Consider the following 21917-nt stretch of genomic DNA (forward strand, 5'->3'; position numbering starts at 1 on the left):
AATGCTTGCATTTGCTCTTTCATCTCATCGTTTGCTTCTCTGATCATTTTAATTATGTACATTCTGAACTCCTTTTCTGTCATTTCTTCTGCCATGCTGTCATTGGGTTTTATTGATGTAACATCTAGATTTGTTTGCAGCATTTTCTTTCCTTGTTTTCTCATACTGTTCAGGTATCAGTGGACCGCTGAGATACTGCAGATTTCCTCTATTGACTTACAATGTCCCTGAAGATTTCTATATATATCCCCTCTTAGCCTTCAGTAGGCTGAAGTCTTGGAGGAAGTTGATAATGCGGTGCTCCACAAGGAAGCTGCCTCTCTAGGAGTGGTGGCCTTCAGGTGGGGTATAATCCCTGCTAGTGGGCAGAGGTGCCTCCACTTGTTGACCAATGGTCATCCAAAGGGGACCTAGGCTGTGGGCTGAGGCAAGGCCTGTTTGGGCCTGAGTCTCTGGTTTTACCGTCCTTGTGGGGAAACCTCCCCTAGCAGGGAAGACTCACCTGGTGGGGAGGTCTCGCTGGTCAGTTCCCTCCTAGAGGTTCCCCTCAATTTACAGCTACCGCCTGGGCTGGGCTGCCTTCCTCTGCAAAGTTCCCAGGGGCCCGGCCCTACCTCCTGGTCCTGGGCGCCTCACCCTTCGCAGATGAATCTCCTTAGGCTGCCCCTCCTCAGAGAATCTGCCCGCAGGCCTGGAACCTTCGCTCCGCCCTAAGCCTGTCTCTGTGCGGCTCTTCCACCCAGAAGCCTCCTAGATCCTGGGACCCTGCTCTGCACCTAATCGCCTGGCTATGCGGCCCCTCCTCTGAGCAGCCACCTGGGGCCCCGAACAATCGCTCTGAGTCCCAGAGACCTGCCACAGGCCTCTTCCTCCAGACAGCCGCCCAGTATTCTGGTGCGGTCACTAGGAGTCCAAGAAACTCACTTCGTGCCTCCTCCCACCAACCACCCGTAGCCCTGGGCAATCAATCACTCCGAATCGAAGTGACCGTCCCCGTTCCTCCTCCTTCTCCAGATAACCCCCCAGGTGTTCAGGAGCGGTCGCTCTGAGTGGCTCTGAATCCACGTGACCCGCTGCACGCGTCCTCTGGGCAACCACCCGGAGCTCTGGTGCGGCCACTCAAGACCAAGCGACCCACCACGCTTCTCCTCCAGGCAGCCCCCCTGTGTTCAGGAGCTGTCCCTTTAAGTCCAAACAACTCACCACTCGCCTTCTCCTCTGAGCAGCTGCCTGGAGCGCTAATGCAGTCACTGCGAGTCCAAAGGACCCGCCGCGCTCCTCCTCCTCCTCCTCCTCCTCCTCCGGGCAGGCCCCGGTGTTCAGAAGCAGTCGTTCTGAGTCCAAACAGCTCGCCGCGGAGCTTTTCCTCTGGCAACCGCCTGTAGCTCTGGTGCAGTCACTCCGAATCCAAGTGGCCACGTTCCTCCTCCTCCTCAGGGCAGGCCCCGGTGTCCTGAGTCCACACAGCTCTCCTCGCCACTTCTCCCCTGGGCAGCCGCCGGAGCCCCAGTGGTTGCTCTGAGTCCCAGCGCTATGCCGAGCGGCCTCCTTTACAGCACTCCCAGTTGTCCGACTTCACTGCTCCAGCGGGGGGAGGGGCGTCTCGCCGGCAGCTCTACTTCACAAAGTTCCCTACGTTCCGGGACCACCGTCCCATCCGGGATGCCTTCCCAACGGGTGAGAGTCACCTGGCTGCTTTGAGTTGGTCCCAAGTGTCTCAATATCTCCTCTTTTGAATCCTGAGTCCTGGGGCAACATGAAATGCAGCCATCCTCTAGGCCGCCATCTTGAAAAAGACCACACACGCTCTTAATGATGGAAAAATTCATTAGGCATACACACAGATTGCCTTGTCTCCTGGATGCTAGCTGCCTCTCCCTCAGCCACAACAGAGCTAGTACATCAGGTTCATGATGAGCAGAGAGGCTGTGGTGGTGAGTACAGTAGTTTGCAGTGGCCCAATCCCATGGGCCTCTCTCGCCAAGGTCACGTTAGCTACTACCACTGCTGAAAGCTACTTGGCAGTAGCAGAGGAGACTGTTGAGTCTCCATATGGTACCTCTCTGTCTTCCTCAAGGAGAAAAGCCAGCCACCTGAGTTTCTTGGGCTCTTGAACCCTGCAAGGGAAAACAATCCAAACCTAGCAGAGATGCTTACTCTAGGTCTGCTGTTCTTTCGCTCCCAGTAGTTAGTTCCTCTGTCTGCCCAGTCATCCAAGGACTTACAGCTTGTCTGATTAGATAGCATATTATAGCATGCCCAACATTGCCTCAGACAAAGGGATCCACTTTATAGCACATGATGTGAGATAGCAGGCACAAGGAATCCACTGGGATTCCCAGATATGTTATCACTCAGATAACAGTGGAGCGTTAATAACTTAGCTAAGGGGACAATACATTTCAGAATTGAGACCTGTCCTCCAGGACAGAGCTACTAGAAATAGATCTATCAGTGTATGCACTGAAGCAAAGGTTGTTATATGTTATGTCCCCCTGGAAGTAAGAGGTTGATGTTAGGATTGACCCCTCTCTTCCAGGATTCCCACATGTGTGGTTCCCTTCTCTGCAACATTAGGTTCTGCTGGATTAGAGGTCCTGATTATTAGCGAGGGTATAGAACAGTAGAGATACACCAGATTACCCAGTATGGGTTCCACTGAACCTTACAGACTAACAAACCAATGAACTAGATAGACATCATAAACTAACATATGAGAGGGAAGCAGGGGGTGGACTGTAATCAGGTGCCGCTACAAATCCTTTTGATGCCACCCCTTACCTCAGCAAGTGCTTCGGTCACCAGGCTTCTTAGATTAAGAGAAGCCTCCCTCAGGTGTCTTGCCTCAGTCTGTACTTCATAACTTCCTGCCCTATGGCTTCTCTGTTGCTGAGGTGTGAAACGCCTACCAGAACACAGTCGACACAGCTGCATGAGCAAACCAGAAGGGTGGAGAAATTAAGATCTGTGATCCATTATCCATAGACCAATGCCGTCCAACAGACATGTGAGTCACATATGCAACTTTGAATTTTCTGGTAGCTCTAGTCAAAAGGTAAAAAGAAAGAGATGAAATTAATTTTAATGACATTTTCTTTCTCGATATGCCCAAAATATTATCATTTCAATAAATGGTCAACATCGATTTATTGAGATATTTTACACTTGGGAGGAGGTATTAAATCTTTGAAATTCAGAGTTTAGCTTATACTTTCAGCACATCTTGACTAAACCAGCCCAGGGATTTGAAGAGCTCAGTAGCCACATGTGGCAGTAGTTGCAACATTAGATAGTGAGTCTCCCTCTCACTCCTGTGTCTGGGACCTAGGCCTGGGATGACTTGAAGGCTATGCTCATTTTGGAACTGAGATAAATTTAGGAGTACAGAGAGAACACTGAGTTTCAAAAGAGAAATGCCCATAAACCAATAGATATAAAACAAATAACTTGGGATCTACCCAGCCTATGTTTGTACACTTGCCTCTGACCTGAAGCTTGCCAACTGGCTGGTGAAAAAGCAACAAACCACAAAATAATATGTAGGAAGTAGTATGATTAAAATATGTAGGACAAGTTCAGGGAAAACTGGCACAAAATTGTGTAAACTCTGCCCCAACTCCACCTCTAGTCAGCCCTCTACCCTGGTTCCCTACAATGCTAAACCTCTGACCAAGACTAGTTATCTCTCTCTCTCTCTCTCTCTCTCTCTCTCTGAGTCTGCCTCTACTCCCATTCTTGAATGCATACTTTCCTTTTAATAAATCTCTACTCTGGTATTTGTAACCTATACATCCTCAATGTACTTTCTATGACATGGTCAAGAACCTGGAAGATCTGAGTAGAGGTATCCTTCACTCCTGGAGACTTCCTCCAGACCCTCCTACAGTGATAGAACTTTCTATCAGAGCTCAGGCATGTGGCTGAGCTCCTCACAGTATGGTAGCCTCAACCTAGTTGGCCTCATCTCTCATGGTAGGTCAGAATGACTGTGGTCAGTGATTGAGGATGACGCTCCAAAGCTTTTTGTGAACTACCCTCAGAGGTCACATGGCAGACTCTGGTGGTTAAACCAGCCACAGGTCCTCTTAGTTTCAAAAGGAGAGGACGTAAATTCTACTGCTCAAGGTAAAGAGTGTCCAAGAATTTATAGCTATATTTTTAAAGTGCCACGGGGATAGACACCAGAAGATAAAAGCTTTTCCTTCACTCTTCCAAATAAAGTATTCTGAAATGCATTTCATAAAGTTTAAAAAAAAAAAAAAGTCCAAGCAGAAGCAGGCACCAATCCCCGTAAGTGATCTGGTCGTTCATTCCTATCCCTGGAATATTTCTCAAATAAATGAAGTGCTCCCAACAGTTTTTATGCTCTGCTTTCAGGGAAACCTAGGCTAAAATAAGAACCTACAATATGTCACAAAGGAAATGGCAGTGAACAATGTTCTCATGAAGCATATGTTCTAGCAGGAGAGAGGGACAGTCAAAGGTTTAGATATGAAATATGAAGTATGTTAGGTAATGTTGAGTGCATAGGAGAAAAAAATATTGGGACAGAGGAGCTTATAATTTTAGATAGTGTCCCAGGAAAAAGTCACTGAAAATATGACAATGAGACTTGAGTGAGTGAGAAAGCAAGACTTACAGATATTGAGAGAAGAGAAATTCAGGCAGAAGGAACAGAATGAGCTGATCTGCATAACTGGAGCGTATTAAGAGGAGGAATATTTCATACTCATTTGGTCTCTTCATTCACATGAAAACAGACCAAATTCATATGAAAGCAGACCAAATAGGGACCAGGCTCCTAGGGACTTGTAGCTTATTTTGAGAATTGGGCTGCAAATTAAGTGGAATTTAAAAGCTATTTGTAGGGCTTTGCACAGGATTGACTTGATGTAGCTAACACTTTGGATCATTCTGACTACAGTGTTGAGAACAAACTGCAGCAGGGTCAGCAGAGAATTAAGGAAAACTAATCAACAGGCTTTTGTAATGATTCTGGTGACAGACAGGTGGCTTAGACTAGGTGGAGGTGATGAGGACTGTGATATTATGATGTAATTAAAAAAAACCTTACATTTTGGTGGTTGTCCCGAGTTCCTGACTCACAGTTTCCAGAAACCCTTTGAGTTTCCTGAGTGATGAGTCCAAAAAAGCGAAGAAGTATCATTTTTATTCACAATAAGCAACTTTAAGCCACATTTGAGTTTATGTTACTGAGGAGACTTTCGGGGAAGCCCCTGAGGATGGAAGCTTTGCTGCCAGGAGAACCAACCACTAGAAGGTTGTATCTTCAGTTTCATTCCCCAATTCCAGGGAAGGGAAAGGGACTGAAGATCGGTTTGATCACCAATGGCTAATTATTTAATCAATTGTGTTTATGTCATGAAATCTCCATGAAAATCCAAAAGCATGGGGTTCAGAGAGTTTCTACACTGTTGAACAAGTGGAGAAACTGGGAGGGTGGAGCACCTGGAGAGGGTGAGAAAGCACCACACCCCTTCCTCACACCTCATTCTATGCAATGTGAAAATAAAAGGAAAATTATGATAAACATATTGAAAGAGCCTTTCAAAATGGAGTTGGGAAACCATCAAGGGAGAAGGACTTGTGTACAACTAGGAGTGTGAACTTAGGTTACTAACCTCTGACTGCAGATAGCGACAACAGATAATTACATCATACCCAGAGACTCAAGATACATATCAAAAAGTTATCAGGTTCTTGTTTTATGGACTTTTTAAAAAACCCAAAGTATATACATTCTTTTCTTTATCTTCTATCAGTTATATACTCCTGTCACACAGCACCTGTTCTCAACACCAACAGAAGTTTCGCCACAGAAGAGTTTATACCGCCTCGTAATAAATCAGCATTGTTTGCTTACTATGAGCTCATACTCTTTTTGACTTTTTTGGAACAGCAGGTTAGAGTAATCTGAATCTGTGTTTCCCAAACTGCAATTCCTAATGTTACCAGGCTAAGATTTAGGCTGCTTGCCAATGAAAGCCAATATTTCAGAGATGAAGGTGCATAGAAAGGAATCAGGCTCATTTAAAAGGAGATGTGCTACCAAACCCAGGTTCAAAAGCCCATCCCATGGAAAAACCAATCTCCTTGAGATGAGTGTTAGGGAGAAAGAAAGATTTTATTCAGTGGTCAATGAATGAAGAGGAGGAAGCTTTGGTCATGAAGCAACTTCTCAACTTCAGGTATATAGGACAGGAATAACAAGCACCGGGATAGGGTAATAAAGGGGAGGGCTAGTCATGTATGCCCTGGGAATGGTGGCAATCTTATAGGAGTACTTACAGATCTTGAGTGCCACCTCTTTTCACTCCTTTCATAGTTTGGTATTTCTGGTCATGGCAACTGGTAGGTATCTTTAGCCTTGAAAAGGGAAAGAAGAGATCTAGGCAGGTCTAGGTCTAGTTAACCTGTTGTGGAAACGACAAGACGGCACCTGGAAAGTAGGAGAAACCAAACTTTATTTTACGCCTGCGGGCCCAGAGGAGATTAACACTCCAAACTTCTGAGCCCTGATCCACAGTTTCTCACAATATTTATAGGTTATTTGACATCCTCTTAGACCCATCCTATCATTGGGGGTTTTTCCTCTTTTTTTTTTTTTTTAATCCCTAATCTATGCAGCTGAAGGCCTGTGCAGGGTCTCTAGCATAAAGCATGCTCACAGAACAGATAAGAAGAAACAGCTCTTTTCACAGACATCTATTACATTTCAGAAGGAAGTAGTCAGACTCTTAGGGTATTTATTGACAATGCAAGAGGTAGAGACCCAGGGTTGATTAGGATTCCTGGAGAAAGGCTGAGAGAGGGGAGGAGAACTGACCCCTTCCCCAAGTATGGTCTCTTAGGATAACGTTTTTGTAATTTCATTTTACAACCAGGTCTGGTTTGCCATCGCAAACCCTATGGTAGAGTCTGGGACAAAATGTGTCTCGAATGGTGCACATGTCTACATGCAGAACTGAGGAGAATCTGCCCCAGAGGGAAAGGCAACAAAGGAGACAGACAAAATATGAAGACAAAGATGCCAAGTGAAAGCACCCAGAAACCACTCCGGACATGGGAACTCACGCATGAGATTTTATTAAGTGAATAGGCAAAGTGTCTCCCTGCAGGGTGTGTGTTGGGGGGGGGGTAGAAAGAGAGAGAGAGAGGAGGAGGAGGAGGAGAGAGAAAGAGAGAGAGAGAAAGAAAGTGAGAGAGAGAAAGTGAGAGAGAGAAGAAGGAGGAGGAGGAGGAGAGAGAAAATGGCAGGGGAGCTATTCTTAAGTAGTGGAATTTCGCTGGCTAATAACAATGGACCAATGACTGACTAGGAAGTTCTCGGGCTAACAATCTGGGTTGTTAAGTGGTGTGAGGGAGGCAGAATAATGGTGGCAGCAAAATAGCAGCTCTGATGCCAATACCAAGTGTTTTCATCATGTTCCAGTCACCCGTAGGACATCGGCAGGCTCTCTGAAAATGCACCATTTTTAGTAGAAATGGTCTTCAGATCCCTTTAAAGCAGCCTACACAACCATTATCATCATAACCCACATGTGGGAAGTATTATCTACACCAAAGCTAGTGAAAGACTAAAACTCTGTTGCCCAGCTGCATGGCCTCCAAAATTAATGACTTTTAAGTCAACTAATAGCAAGTGAAGCCAGCGGGTACACGTTTTCCTCAGTAACAAAAGCTCCATCTTGGGGCAGTCAGGGCACGAAGGGCTTCGGTAGGGAAGTAGAGGAGGAGCAGGGCAGGAAGGCCATGTGCCGATTGGGGTCTTTTCATCCTGCGCATGCGTCTCCTCTTCTCTTCCTCTCAGAGCCATCGCAACAGAACCTGGACTTCCTGGGGTTGGTTCCTGTGGTTCTTCTTAGACAAACATACACTTTTCTGCAAGTTAAACCTCACAGCAACTTACATGCTCTGTATCAGTTATCAACTAACAAGATATCAAGAATCAAGATTTCAAGAATCAAGAATCATTACACGTTCTGCTGTAGTCTGAGGGTCACCAGCTGCTCCAGACTCTGTAAATAGGAAGAAAGATTACTTAGCAGTTAACATCTTAACCCTGTAGGTGGGGCTTCTCTTTAGAATTGAGAATGGACATGTCCTTGCAAAAGGATTAGGGAGGGAAAGCAAGCTTGTGAAAGGGCAGAGGGAGGGGAAGTGAAAGTAGTCCTGCCAAGGAAGGCTCCAACCCGAGTGGCCACTGTTACCCAAGACCCCAAATAACCTTTTTAGTGTTTGTTGGTTTTGAGTTTGGATTGATCAACAACACCTCTTTCTCCTGGAAGTTCCAGAGCTGTAAACTTTATGATAAAATGATAATCTCAAAAGTAAATTCTTTCCCTGAGCATCCCTAAATGCTTTGACTCTATCCCTTGTCGCTTTGAAACTTACGTTTTTTTCTTTTTTCCAAACTTTTCCCTGACCTTCTCCTCCCTGATCTTCTTTTCTCTGATCTTCTCCTTCCTGATCTCTTCTCCCTAATTTCATTGTCTCTGAAACACTTCTTTAAAGAAACCCCTGTTCCCCATGATGGGCAGAATCACACACAGCTTTGAGACAGGAGTCCCCCATGTTTCTCCTTTGCTAGCAAAGCAATAAACCGTCTTTTTCCTTTTTCTCAAAACTGTGTCCTTGTTATTGAATGAGTATCGGAGTCAAGGACAGAGTTTTTGGCAACAAACTGTTCTAGCAAAATATCAAGGGGGTCATGGGATCTTTCTACCGTAACCAAGTCAGACAGAAATTTGGGCAGCCTGCCACTCATGACTGACATCTGAAGCAGGGCACATCTGTGGGACCAAGCCCTCAGCCTATGGGATCTGTGTAGATAGTCACAAAAGAAGTATTGAGAGTGGTAATAGAAAAGAAACTGGGGGTTTTCTTCCAGGGAGTAGTAAAATTCTGGACAGTTGAACATTGTACAACTGAGTTGTACATTGAAGGTACAGCTGTAACTGTGATCCACTTTATGCTCTGCCACTGTAACTTATTTTTTAAACGGACATGTTTCTTTCTCCTTCTCTCTCCCTGCTCCTCCCTAATCCCTCCCCCTCCTTAATCTCAGGGGAAACAGGGTCACATTTCCTTGCCATCCTAGGCAGTCACCTGTCCCTGAGTACACAACCACCACAGAAATGAAGTGAGTAATCCAGACTTTGGGCATGGCACCAGAAGATCTCAGAAATAGTCTGACTATCTCCCAAATTAACAAGTGAATTACAACTCCGACAGAGAACACCTGGAATGTAGCCTTTGTGTCACCTCTTTAAAAGCCCCCTGTTCCCTGCTGATGGGCAGAATCACAGCCTTTGGGACAGGAGTCCTCTGTGTTCCTCCTTTGCTAGCAAGGCAATGAAACTTTTTCCTTTTTCTCAAAACCATGTCCTCATTATTGGATTGGCATCAGGGTCGAGGACCAAGCTACACAACCTAAAGAACTTCCTAATAAGTAAAGTATATCTCCAGCCACTGTGAAAGGAATCACGTGACTGGGTTTACAAGTCGGTGTTCTTGCTGTGGACCACTGCGTTTATAGGATTCTGGGTACTTGATGGTTAAGTCCTGGGGGGAGGGGCTCCCATGATTTAGAAGAATAATGAATCTTCCAGAAGGAAGGATCCTTCTTGAACTATTCACTTCCTTTGCCTGTGCCCATGAAGACAGTCTGGGAGCCCCCAGGGCTGTCAGACTCACTTGGTGGCAGTCTCTCTTGTTTGGCCCTCAGCCCTGCACTTCCTTCTGCACTGTCATCTCAGTGCCCTCTTTTAGAAATAGCCTATGACGAAGCCAGTGAACAGCGCTCCGACCTCTGCCCGTGACTTCCTGATTCTCCTCTTATAAATACAAAGACAGGACAGGGAGTCAGGGAGCAGGGAGCCCAGGACTCCTCAGCCCAGCTCTGCCTGCCCACTGGGAAGATGAAGGTCTCCACAGCTGCCCTCTCCTTCCTCATTCTTGCTGCTGCCCTTGGATCCCAGGCCCGGGTCATACATGGTGAGTCCAGTGAGCTTTCTCACTGGTGGTCAGGTCCTCAGTAACTCACGGTCTGGGGAGGAGATGCCGTGGGCACCAGTTTCCTCTAGTGACTCCTGTCCGTCCCAGACTTGGTGACGAAACTTACTTAATAGAAGAGCAGGGTATAGACCTGCTTCTGGAAAAGGTCTGCAGCCTGGAAAAAACTGTACACAGATGACTGCTCCCATTTGTGGACAATTATTACCCTTTTCATGGCCAGAATTATTCAATTCCCTTAGTAGACATAGGACTATGAAGAACTGTAGTACAACTGGAATTTTTTGGAAAGAAGCATAGAATTTGATGATGTTTGAGCTGTTATATATCATCTAATATAAATCTATGGCCTTGGAGAGGAAGTGGTCCAACCCAGGCAAGTGTCTCACACAAGGTCACCTAACCATTCTATTTCTTATTTAACAAAAAATTGTCTAGTCGTTCCTAGTACAGGGAAGGCACTATTCCAAGTTTCTTGTTAATACATTTATTCCTCCTAACAATCCTGCAGAGTAGATGATATGTACCTAATAGGACATCAGTCATTTTATAAAATTTTGCGTATTATTATTGTTGTTGTTCTCATTTTGTAAATGAGACAACTGAGGTTTAAAAACTTTAAATAACTTGCTAAAGATCACCCAGTTGGTAGGTGATGAAACTAAGATAGGAGCTAGTTTGAAAGTAGTTATGGGAAGATAAGACCACTTATGATACTTTGTACAGACCACCTTGATCACATCTAGTATATTACAATGTATACCTGCGCCTCATTATATACAATTCATATGTAACTACTGCAACCAGCCCTTGGTGTCCTTGGGGAATTGTTCCAGGACCTTACGTGGAAACCAAAATCCCTGGATGCTCATGACCTTATATAACCCATGCAGCTCTTCCCCTGTGCTAAAAATAACTTCCAGATTACTTATAATACCTAAAACAATGTAAGTGCTAGTAAATAGTTGTTATACTGTATTGTTCAGGAAATAATGACAAGAAAAATATGTCTCTACACGTTCAGTACTGATGCAACTTTTGTTTTTGCTCTGTTTCATTTCTGAAGTGCTAGTTATCGAACCCAGGCTTCACACATGCTAGGCAAGTGCTATACCACTGAGCCACAACCTCAACCCCTTCATACAACTTTTTTCTTTCTTTCTTTCTTTCTTTCTTTCTTTCTTTCTTTCTTTCTTTCTTTCTTTCTTTCTTTCTTTCTTTCTTTCTCTTTCTTTTGAATATTTTCAACCACAGTTGGTTGACTCCATAGGTGTGGAACACCCCCAGGTATGGAAGGTTGACTATTCATAAGAAATAACAGGGGGGCACAGTGGCACACTCCTATAATCCCAGTGACTTGGAAGCCTGAGACAGGAGGATCACAAATTCGAGGCTAACCTCAGTACCTTAGCAAGCCCTCAGCAACTTAGTGAGACTCTGTCTCAAAATAAAAAATAAAAGGACTGGGGATGTAGCTCTTTGGTAAAGTGCCCCTGCATTAAACTCTTAGTACAAAAAAGAAAAGAAGAAGAAGAAGAAGAAGAAGAAGAAGAAAATGAACTAAGAACAAGAAAGCAATTGCTGAACTAAGTTGGTAACTGAATCCTTATTGCAAAATCATTAATCTATTATTTTTTTGTACACAATGTAGATTCACACAATTCATGTAATCATACATATACACAGGGTAATACTGTCTGTTTCATTCTACTATCTTTCTGTCCCCCAACCCCTCCAACCATCCAAAGTTCCTTCATTCTTCTCTTCCCCCTCAACCCCCTCCCTCATTATATATTGTCATGCACTTATCAGATAAAACATTCAGCCTTTGGTTTTTGGGGCTTGGCCTATTTCACTTAGCATGATATTTTCCAACTCCATCCATTTACCAACAAATGCCATAATTCTATTCTTCTTTATGGATGAGTAATATTCCATTGTGTATATATACCACAGTTTCTCTATCCATTCATCAATTGAAGGGTATCTCGAGTGATTCCACAATCTAGCTATTGTGAATTGAGCTGCTATGAACATTGATGTGGCTCATTCACTATAGTATGCTGATTTTAAGTCCTTTTGTTATAATCTGAGGAGTGGGATAGCTGGGTCAAATGGTGGGTCCATTCCAAGTTTTCTGAGGAATCCCCACACTGTTTTCCAGAGTGGCTGCACCATTTGCAACTCCACCAGCAATGTATGAGAGTGCCTTTTTCCCCACATCCACGCCAACATTTATAATTGCTTGTGTTCTTGATAATAGTCATTCTAATTGAAGTTAGATAAAATCTTAGGATGGTTTTAATTTGCATTTCCCTAATTGCTAGGGATGATGAGCACTCTTTCATATATTTGTGGATCACCTGTATATTTTCTTCTGTGAAGTGTCTGCCCAGTGTTCCTTATCCCATTTATTGATTGGGTTCTTTGTATTTTGGGTGTAAAGTTTTTTAAGTTCTTTATAAACCTTGGAGATTAGTGCTCTGTTTGAAGTGTGTGTGGAAAAGATTTTCTCCCACTCTGTAGGCTCTCTTTTCACATTATTGATTGTTTCCTGTGCTGAGAAAAAACATTTTAGTTTGACTCTATCCCATTTATTGATTCTTGTTTTTATTTCTTGCACTGTGATGGTCTTGTTAAGGAATTCTGGTTCTCAGCCAACGTGATGGAGATTTGAGCCTACTTTTTCTTCTGTTTGGTGAAGGGTCTCAGGCCTCACTCCTAGATCCTTGATCCATTTTGAGTTGAGTTTTGTACAGGGTTAGAGATAGGGGTTTAATTTCATTCTACTGCATATGGATTTCCAGTTTTCCCAGAACCATTTGTTGAAGAGGCTATCTTTTCTCCATTGTAAGTTTTTGGCACCTTTGTCTAGTGTGAGATAACTGTACTTATGTGGGTATGTCTCTGTGTCTTCTATTCTGTATTCTGTGGTCTACCTGTCTATGTTGGTGCCAATACCATACTGTTTTTGTTACTATTGCTCTATAGTAGAGTTTAAGGTCTGGTATTGTGATACCTCCTGCATCACTCTTCCTGCCCAGGATTGCTTTGGCTATTCTGGGCCTTTTGTTCTTCCAGATAAATTTCATGATTGTTTTTTCTGTTTCTATGAGAAATGTCATAGGGATTTTAATTGGACTTGCATTAAATCTGTATAGCACCTTTGGAAGTATGACCATTTTGACAATATTAATTCTGCCTATCCAAGAACATGGGAGACCTTTCCATCTTCTAAGGTCTTCTTTGATTTCTTTCTTTAATGTTTTGTAGTTTTCATTGTAGAGATCTTTCACCTCTTTGGTTAGATTGATTCCCAAGTATTTTTTTTTTTTGAGGCTATTATGAACAGAGTTGTTTTCCTCATTTCCCTTTCAGATGTTTCATTGCTTATGTATAAAAATGCTTTAGATTTATGCGTGTTGATTTTATATCCTGCTATTTTGCTGAATTCGTTTATTAGGTCTAGAAGTTTACTGGGGGAGTTTTTTGAATCCTCTAAATATAGAATCATGTCATCAGCAAATAGTGACAGCTTGAGTTCCTCTTTTCCTATTTGTATCTCTTTAATTTCTTTAGTCTGTCTAATTGTTCTGGCTAATATTTCAAGGATGATGTTGAATAGAAGTGGTGAAAGAGGTCAACCATGTCTTGGAATGCTTTAAAAACTGAAATGCTTAATGAAATGCTTTCATTAAGAATGGTGCTGACCATGGGCTTAGCATAAATGGTCTTTACAATGTCGAGGTTTGTTCCCTATTTTTTCTAATGTTTTGAGCACAAAGGCATGTTGTATTTTGTCAGTTGCTTTCTCTGTGTCAATTGAAATAACCATATGATTCTTAACCTTAAGTCTATTGATATGATGAGTTACATTTATTGATTTCCAGATGTTGAACCAACCTTGCATTCCTGGGATGAACCCCACTAGATCGTGTTGCACTATCTTCTTAATATGTTTTTGGATGCAGTTTGCCAGGAGTTTTTAAAGGATTTTTGTGTCTATATTCATCAAAGATATTGGTCTAAAATTTTCTTTCCTTGATGTGTCTTTTCCTGGTTTGGGTATTAGGGTGATATTAGCTTTATACAATGAGTTTGGTAGTATTCCCTCCTTTTCTATTTCCTGGAATACTTTGAGAAGTATTGGAATGAGTTCTTCTTTGAAGGTCTTATAGAACTGGCTGAGAATCTGTCTGGTCCTGGGCTTTTCTTGGTTGGTAGGCTTTTGATGACTTCTTCTATTTCATTGCTTGAATTGATCTGCTTAAATTGTGTATGTCCTCCTGGTTCAATTTGGGAGGATCATATGTCTCTAGAAATTTGTTGATGTCTTCAGTATTTTCTATTTTGTTGGAATATATAGTTTCAAAGTAACTTCTCAGTTGTGTTATGTATTTCAGTGGTGTCTGTCATGCTAGTTCCCTTTTCATCACAAATTTTAGTAATTTGAGTTTTCTCCTTCTTTGTGTTAGTGTGGCTAAGGGTTTGTCTATTTTGTTTACTTTTTCAAAGAACCAAGTTTTCATTTTGTCAATTTTTTGAATTGTTTCTTTTGTTTCAATTTCATTGATTTCAGCTCTGATTTTAATTATTTCCTGTTTTCTACTACTTTTGGTATTGTTCTGTTATTCTTTTTCTAGAGCTTTGAGCTGTAATGTTAGGTCATTTAGTTGTTGACTTTTATTCTTTTCTGGAATGTGCTCCATGCAATGAATTTTCCTCTTTAGTACTGCTTTCATAGTGTTCCAGAGATTTTGATATGTTGTATTGTCATTATCATTTTGATATATTGTATCATCATTCTCACTTACCTCTAAGAATTTGTTTATCTCCTCCCTGACCTTTTCTGGTATCCATGCTAAATAATAGCATATTATTTAGTCTCCAGGTAATTGGAGTAATTTCTGTTTTTTTATTTTGTCAGGTGTGTTAATGTCACCTAGAATTATTGTGTTGTGGTCTATGTGATTCCTGGAATTGAGAAGGATTTGTTTGATGTACATGAATGCACAGTTGTTTGGGGCATAAATATTTAAGATCATTATGTCTTCCTGATTTATGTTTCCCTTAAGCAGTATGAAATGTCCTTCTTTATACCTTTTGACTAACTTTGACTTGAAGTCTACTTTATCTGAAATAAGGATGGAAACCCCCGCTTTTTTACTGAGTTTGTGAGTGTGTTAGGTTTTTCCCCATTCTTTCACCTTTAGTCTGTGGATGTCCTTATCTATGAGATGAGTCTCTTGAATGCAGCATATTGTTGGGTCTTTCTTTTTAATCCAATCTGCCAGTCTATGTCTTTTGATTGATGAGTTTAGGCCATTAACATTCAGGATTATTATTGAGATATGATTTGTATTTCTGACCGTTGGGGCTTATTTTTTGCTAACTTGACTTGGTTTCTCCTTTGAGTGGTTTTTCCCTTAAGGTAGTTCCTCCCTTTGCTGACCTACATTGTTGGTTTTTTTTTTTTTTCTTCCATTTCCTCCTGATGGAATATTGTGTTGAGAATACTCTGTAATGCAGGCTTTCTATTTGTAAAGTCTTTTAACTTCTGTTTATCATGGGAGAATTTTATTTCATCTTAAAATCTGAAGGTTAGTTTTGCTGGGTATAGGATTCTTGATTAGCAACCATGTTTTTTCAAAGCTTGAAATATGTTGTTCCAGGCCTTCTAGCTTTTAGAGTCTGGGATGAGACATCTGCTGATGTCCATATTAGTTTTCCCCTATATATAATTTGATGCTTTTCTCTCACAGCCTTCAAAATCCTATCTTTATTTTGTTATGTTAGGCATTTTCATTATAATGTACCTTGGTGTGGTTCTGTTGTGATTTTGTGCATTTGGTGTTCTGTAAGCCTCTTGTATTTAATTTTCCATTTCATTCTTCAAGTTTGGGAAATTTTCTGATAATATTTCATTGAATAGGTTGTTCATTTCTTTGGTTTGTGCCTTCCTCAATCCGGATCATTCTTAAATCTGGTCTTTTCATGATGTCCCATAGTTCTTGGAGGTTCTGTTCATGATTTCTTACCATCTTCTCTGTTTGGGCAACTTTATTTTCAAGATTAAATACTTTGTCTTCATTGTCTGAGGTTCTGTCTTCCAAGTGGTCTAGTCTTTTGGTGATGCTTTCCATTGAGTTTTTTATTTGGTTTACTGTTTCTTTCATTTCAAGGATTTCCATTTGGGGTTTTTTTTGAGAATCTCTATCTCTTTGTTGAAATGATCTTTTGCTTCCTGCAGGTGCTCTTTCAACTGCTTATTGGTATTATCCTTCATTGCCTGCATTTGCTCTCTTATCTCATCCTTTGCTTCACAAATCATCTTAATCATGTATAATCTGAAGTCCTTTTCTGACATTTCTTCTACCATACCATCACTGGATTTTATTAATATAGAATCTAGATTTGTTTGGATCATTTTCTTCCCTTGTTTTTTCATGTTGTTCATGCATCTTCCCTTCTAGCAGTGCAGATCTGGGGTATTGCAGTTTCCCCCCTGTAGGCTTATAGGTTTCCAAAACCTTTTCTTTCAGGGGGAGACCAATATTAGCAGTGCCCAATTCAGACAATATGCAACCCTAAACCAAATAGCCCCTATGAAGACATTAACAATATTGTCATAATAAACAGAATGAGTTCAATTATTATCTACAGTATAAGAAATAGATTTGCAATAAAGTCTTCAGTTTCTAAAGGAGGGCAAAGAGAATGGGGAGGGGTGTAGGATGTAGCTATTAATGGGATAAAAAAAGAGTATATAGAAGTTCTAGATTGTAGAAAGAGTGAAAGTGTAATCAAAAGAAGTTGACTGTTAGCATGAGAAAAGGGAGAAAGAGACTCTGAGGAAACATAAACAAAAGGCAACAAGAGCAAGAAAAGCAAAGAAATAAAAACAAAATTTTTCAAAAAGGAGAAGAAAAAAAAAATTTACGCTATCATAGTCATATACTATTCAAACCTCCCAGTCTTCAGTAACCTGATGTATGAGAGGTACCTGACGATGAGCTTCCAGTCTCCAGCAGGCATCTCAGGATGAGATTTGCCCCCGCTAAAGATGGGAGCTACAGCTTCCAGGATAATCCAAGATGGTCACGCTGGCTTCCAAATGTATTGGCAAATGGGGAACCGCAGCTTGGGGTGTGGGCATGGTTGGCTGGAGGTCCTGGAGGCGGGGAGTGGTCGATCAGGCTGAGGAGTCCTGGAGATGGGGCTCAGTCAGTCCGGCCAGGGGTCTTACAGGTCCTGGCTGTTGTCTCAAAATGGCAGCAGCCACTTGTCGAGTTATAGTTTAATGGATACAGTGTTTGAAATTTGCAAGGTGGAAAAAGTTGTATGAATGGATGGTGGTGATACTTGCACAGTCTTTGGAATGTATTTCAGGCTACTAAACTGGACACCTTAAAATGTCTTAATAGCAGCTGGGTGAGGTGGCTCACACCTGTAATCCCAGCAGCTTGGGAGGCTGAGGCAGGAGGATGGAGAGTTCAAAGCCAGCCTCAGCAAGAGTGAGGCACTAAGCAACTCAGTGAGACCCTGTCTCTAAATAAAATACAAAATTAGGCTGGGGATGTGGCTCAGTGGTTGAGTGCCCCTGAGTTCAATCCCCAGTACCCCCAAAAACAAATATTTTAATAGCAAAAGTTTAAGCTATATAGATATTTACTACAATTTTAAAATTAAATTTCTTAAAAGACAATACACACCTGCATGTTACTTATCCTTTGTAGAATCTGGAAAGCACACTATTTCTATGAAATACAGCAATATTTCTATTATGGTTTAAATCTAGAAAGAGTCCCCCAGAAGCCCATGTTTGGAAAGCATGATCTCCAGTGTAGTAAGGTTCAGAGATGAGCTTTTTAGGCAAGGGTGAGAGCTGTAAACTCACAGGTGGATTAATCTATTTTATAGATTAAGAATTTGAGTGAAAATAAAATTTTTAAAAAAGTTGATAGAAAAAAAATGGAATTTGAGAGGGTGCTACCTATAGGCAAGCGGGCATGACTGGAGTAGGTCATTGAGGGCATGACTCTGGGGATTGTATACCTTGTCCCTGGCTCCTCACTCTTCTTCTCTGCTTGCTGGCTGTCATGAGCTGAGCAGGTTTCCTCTCCCATGCCCTTCTGCCATGATGTTCTGCCTCACCTTAGGCCTACAGCAATGGAGTCAGCCAGCCATGGAATAAAATCTCTGAAACCAAGAGCCCCAAATAATGTTCCTTCCTCTAAATTGCTCTTGTCAGGTATTTTGATCATAGAGATTTAAAACTGACTGTCAGGAATCCACCCAGGTGACAGTGGTAATGGCAAACACCTGTCATCCCGGAGACTTGGCAGGGAGATGCTGAGGCAGGAGGACCACAAGTTCAAGACTAGCTTCATCAACTTAATGAGACCCTCAGCATCTTAGTAAGATCTCATCTCAAAATTAAAAAGTATAAAGGGCTAGGGATGTAGCTCAGTGGCAAAGAGCCCCTGGGTTCAGTCCCCAGTACCAAAAAAGAAAAGAAAAGAAAAAGCTAACCCAATTATTCAGCAAACATATAAATATTAGTACCAAATTGGATAAATAAAGATTATAAATAGGTTCACTTCATTTCAAGGGACATTGTGCCACCAAATGAGTTGATGAAAAAGCTTGCCATGTGCCAGAGTCTTATAGATTGCAAAAACATGAAGAAAGAGTGTGAACTGAATCACATTATGAATACATTCCTTTAACTTAGCCATATTTGATTTTCATTATGCTGTTAGTTTTTAGGAGACAATAGAATGTTTTTGTATCTCAAACATTTTCAAAAGGGCCCTGAAGAATCACAGGGCAAAATAGAACAAAGGGGCTGAGGCAGGCCTAGACCCAAACCGGTGACTGTGGTCCAGGATAGGGGCCTCTCTGCCTTGGGAGGGGGTGAGGAATGGGGTGAGTGGAGATGCTGAGTTGATACTGAGACGATGCTGCCTACCAACAAATGCCACCCCCTCCTGTTTCTTTCAGATCTAGAGAAAAGTGAACTCCTGAGGGAAAGGTTTCCGACTCAGTCTCATGAAGGTAAATGACAAACATGGCATATTTAAAAGCAGCAGGAGGGCCCAGAACTGCACTAGAGATTCATCCACCCTGTTTACAGGACAGGCTGAGAACAAGAGGGCCCCTGAGGGTGGTGAAAGTCTCTAGGGAAGATCAGGATGGGCCATGGGTCCCTCCTTCAATATGCCTTCTCTAGTCCCACCCAGCTGTTCTAAGAGTCTGCCCAGCTAGGGCCCAGGGATCCCTCCGATGCCTGCAGTTGCTTTCCCTTATAGGGATAATGCCTCTGTCCCTATCATGGTCCACCATGGGACCTTCGGACACACAGTTCAGCTCTGGGGTGGGAGTTCTGAAGCAAGGAGATGACAGTGAGTGCTGGCCAAGGAGGAAGCAGCGTCCCTCCTGAGTCCTGGTCCCTCACTATGGTACCCTTCACAGCAACTTACATGGTACTCCTGATGCAAAAACTTGGCCCTCAGATGACCTTTCTCTGCCTGCAGTTTTTCACCATGCTGCTGACTGTTGCTTCTCATATACTCCACGAAGAATCCGGTGTACATTCATGAAAGGTTATTTTGAAACGAGCAGTGGATGCTCTCAGCCAGGTGTCATGTAAGTGCTAAGCTCCCCCCACCATGTGCTGGGGGCCAGGGAGCCGGCAGGGTCTTGGAGGGAGGACATGATGGATGGTGTCTGAAAAAGCCCCATCCTTGGATCCTTCCTGGCAAGAGACAATTTGTGACCTTACCAGGATCCAGCAGGGCATGAGGGATGAGACCTTCCTAGTGGAGAGCAGGAGAGGGGAAGAAGGAGACAGCAGGCAAGAGGCTGCCAAAGGACACTCCCATGAGTCATTAGGGAGCCTCTCAGGTGGAGGAGGGTCTCAGAGGGGAGACTGGTTCTGAGCTGCCTTCTGCAGAGAATGGAAAGAACAGACTGTTGGGTGGTGATTCCCAGGGGTAAGGAGGATGGGGCTCCTGTGTCCACTTGCTGAAGACAACTCGTAATCCTTTCCCCATTTTTCTCCAGCTTCCTCAACAAGAGGGGACAACATATCTGTGCCAACCCCAATGATGAGAAAGTTCTGGAGTGCATGGCAAACTTGAGCTTTAACTCACTGCCCATGGATCTGGGACAATAAAACTTGAGGAGAAAGAACACAAGTTGCCAGCCACCCGACCCCCGCAACTCTCTCACCCCAACTACCTCCTGGGCGATTCTTGGCCTGAATTATTTAAAAAAAAAAAAAAAAAAAAAAAAAAGCCTGTATTCTCTTTGGTGTTAAAGCAATGCCTCTAATAAATAGCATCTGTGTGGATTCAGCCTGATATGACTGCAGATCCTGAGTTATAACCAACCACCATGATAGCCCCAGAATAACTCAAATTGCTTTTTCCTGCATAGTTTTCCAGAAAACTATAAAAGGATAAAACCATTAGAATGGTATGTGGAGCTTTATAACCAGTCTGGCTCCAGGAGTGTGCCTGACTCTTTTATATCAGTCTAAAGTAAACCAGGTACATTCCAGCTTTGATGATGTCACTTTTCTCTATGCCTTTCTTCCTGATTCATATTGCTGCCATTTGAGTTCATGTGTCCATCAGTAAGTTCCCACTTAATGCTCGATCTATCTGCCTCTCAGGTCTCACAGCACCCTGTGCCAGTCCTCATACACCAGGACTGAGTTGTTCTTGAGCATTATCCAATTGCTTTACCAATTTATTTTGAAATGTAAGAGGAAAAGGAAACAGGGAATTACTCATCTTGGGATAAGTATTATCATCAAAACAAGAGACATAATAGTATTGTTTTTTTAAATAATTTTTAGTTGTTGATGGACCTTTATTTTATTCATTTATTTATATGTGCTGCTAAGACTCAAACCCAGTGCCTCACACATGCTAGGCAAGTGCTCTACCACTGAGCCACAACCCCAGCCCACAGTATTATTTTTAAATAGCTTAAACCCTGACATTCAAATACAGATTAAATGTGTGGATTTAAATCATAAGTGATAGAACCATAAAACTGATCCAGAAATCACTGAGGAATAGAGTTCATAGAGTTAATTGCAGGTGATATTCTAAAACATGTTTGCCAAATTTGAACATAGATGAGTACCTGTATATAAAGCAATCATAAGCCTATCCCCTTTGGGGTTGTCTTCTAGGGGACAGAAATCATTTGCATGTGTTCTAGTCAAAATTTTCAAGTTAATATGTTATTTAATAAACTCTGGGAACTGGTAATAGTAAGTAGAACATCAACCCCCTATCTACATTCCTGTATACTTACAGGAATCCTAGAGTGGGCCTGTTAGACAACATTCCAAGATGACAAAGGAAGGCATGCATTTCCCTTTTCCCTATTTCTAAGTACTGGGTTTTCTTTTTGTTTTTTTTTTTTTTTATACATAAGTTCTGAAGAGATTTTTTTTTTTTCCTCTAAAGGATATTTTAAAAACCATTTAAACTAGGCATGGTGACATATGCCTGTAATATCACCTATTTGGGAGGCTGAGGCAGGAAGATTGCAAGTTCAAGGTCAGTCTGGAAAACATAGGAAGATGCTATCTCAAAATAAAAAAGGCTGGGGATGTAGTTCAGTAAGAGAGCATTTTTTTAGCATGGGAAGGGCCTGGGTTCAATCTCCAATACTACAAAAAAAGAAAAACAAAACTTTTAAAGATAGAGTAGATGCCAAACATATGCACACCTCTATATAATCATATAAACTTATTTTTACAATCAGTACATCTTGGCTAACTATCTCATGAAATCCAAAGGACAGCACTGAATTTTAAATTACAACAAAATGTTTTCTATTTGAAAAAGTTTTAAACCTAT

General features: G+C 42.1%; 1 protein-coding gene across 1 annotated transcript; it reads left to right on the top strand.

The window, feature by feature from the left end:
• Positions 1–9825: 9825 nt before the first annotated feature.
• On the top strand, positions 9826–20407 carry LOC306656663 (C-C motif chemokine 15-like). Its single transcript, XM_079132114.1, has 4 exons — positions 9826–10017; positions 19039–19092; positions 19572–19683; positions 20101–20407. Exons 1-4 carry the CDS (start codon positions 9942–9944, stop codon positions 20210–20212), a joined length of 354 nt encoding a protein of 117 aa, XP_078988240.1. The 5' UTR covers positions 9826–9941; the 3' UTR covers positions 20213–20407.
• Positions 20408–21917: the final 1510 nt, after the last annotated feature.

The sequence above is a fragment of the Sciurus vulgaris genome, assembly GCF_902686455.1.
Source record: "Sciurus vulgaris genome assembly, chromosome: 3".
NCBI lineage: Eukaryota > Metazoa > Chordata > Mammalia > Rodentia > Sciuridae > Sciurus > Sciurus vulgaris.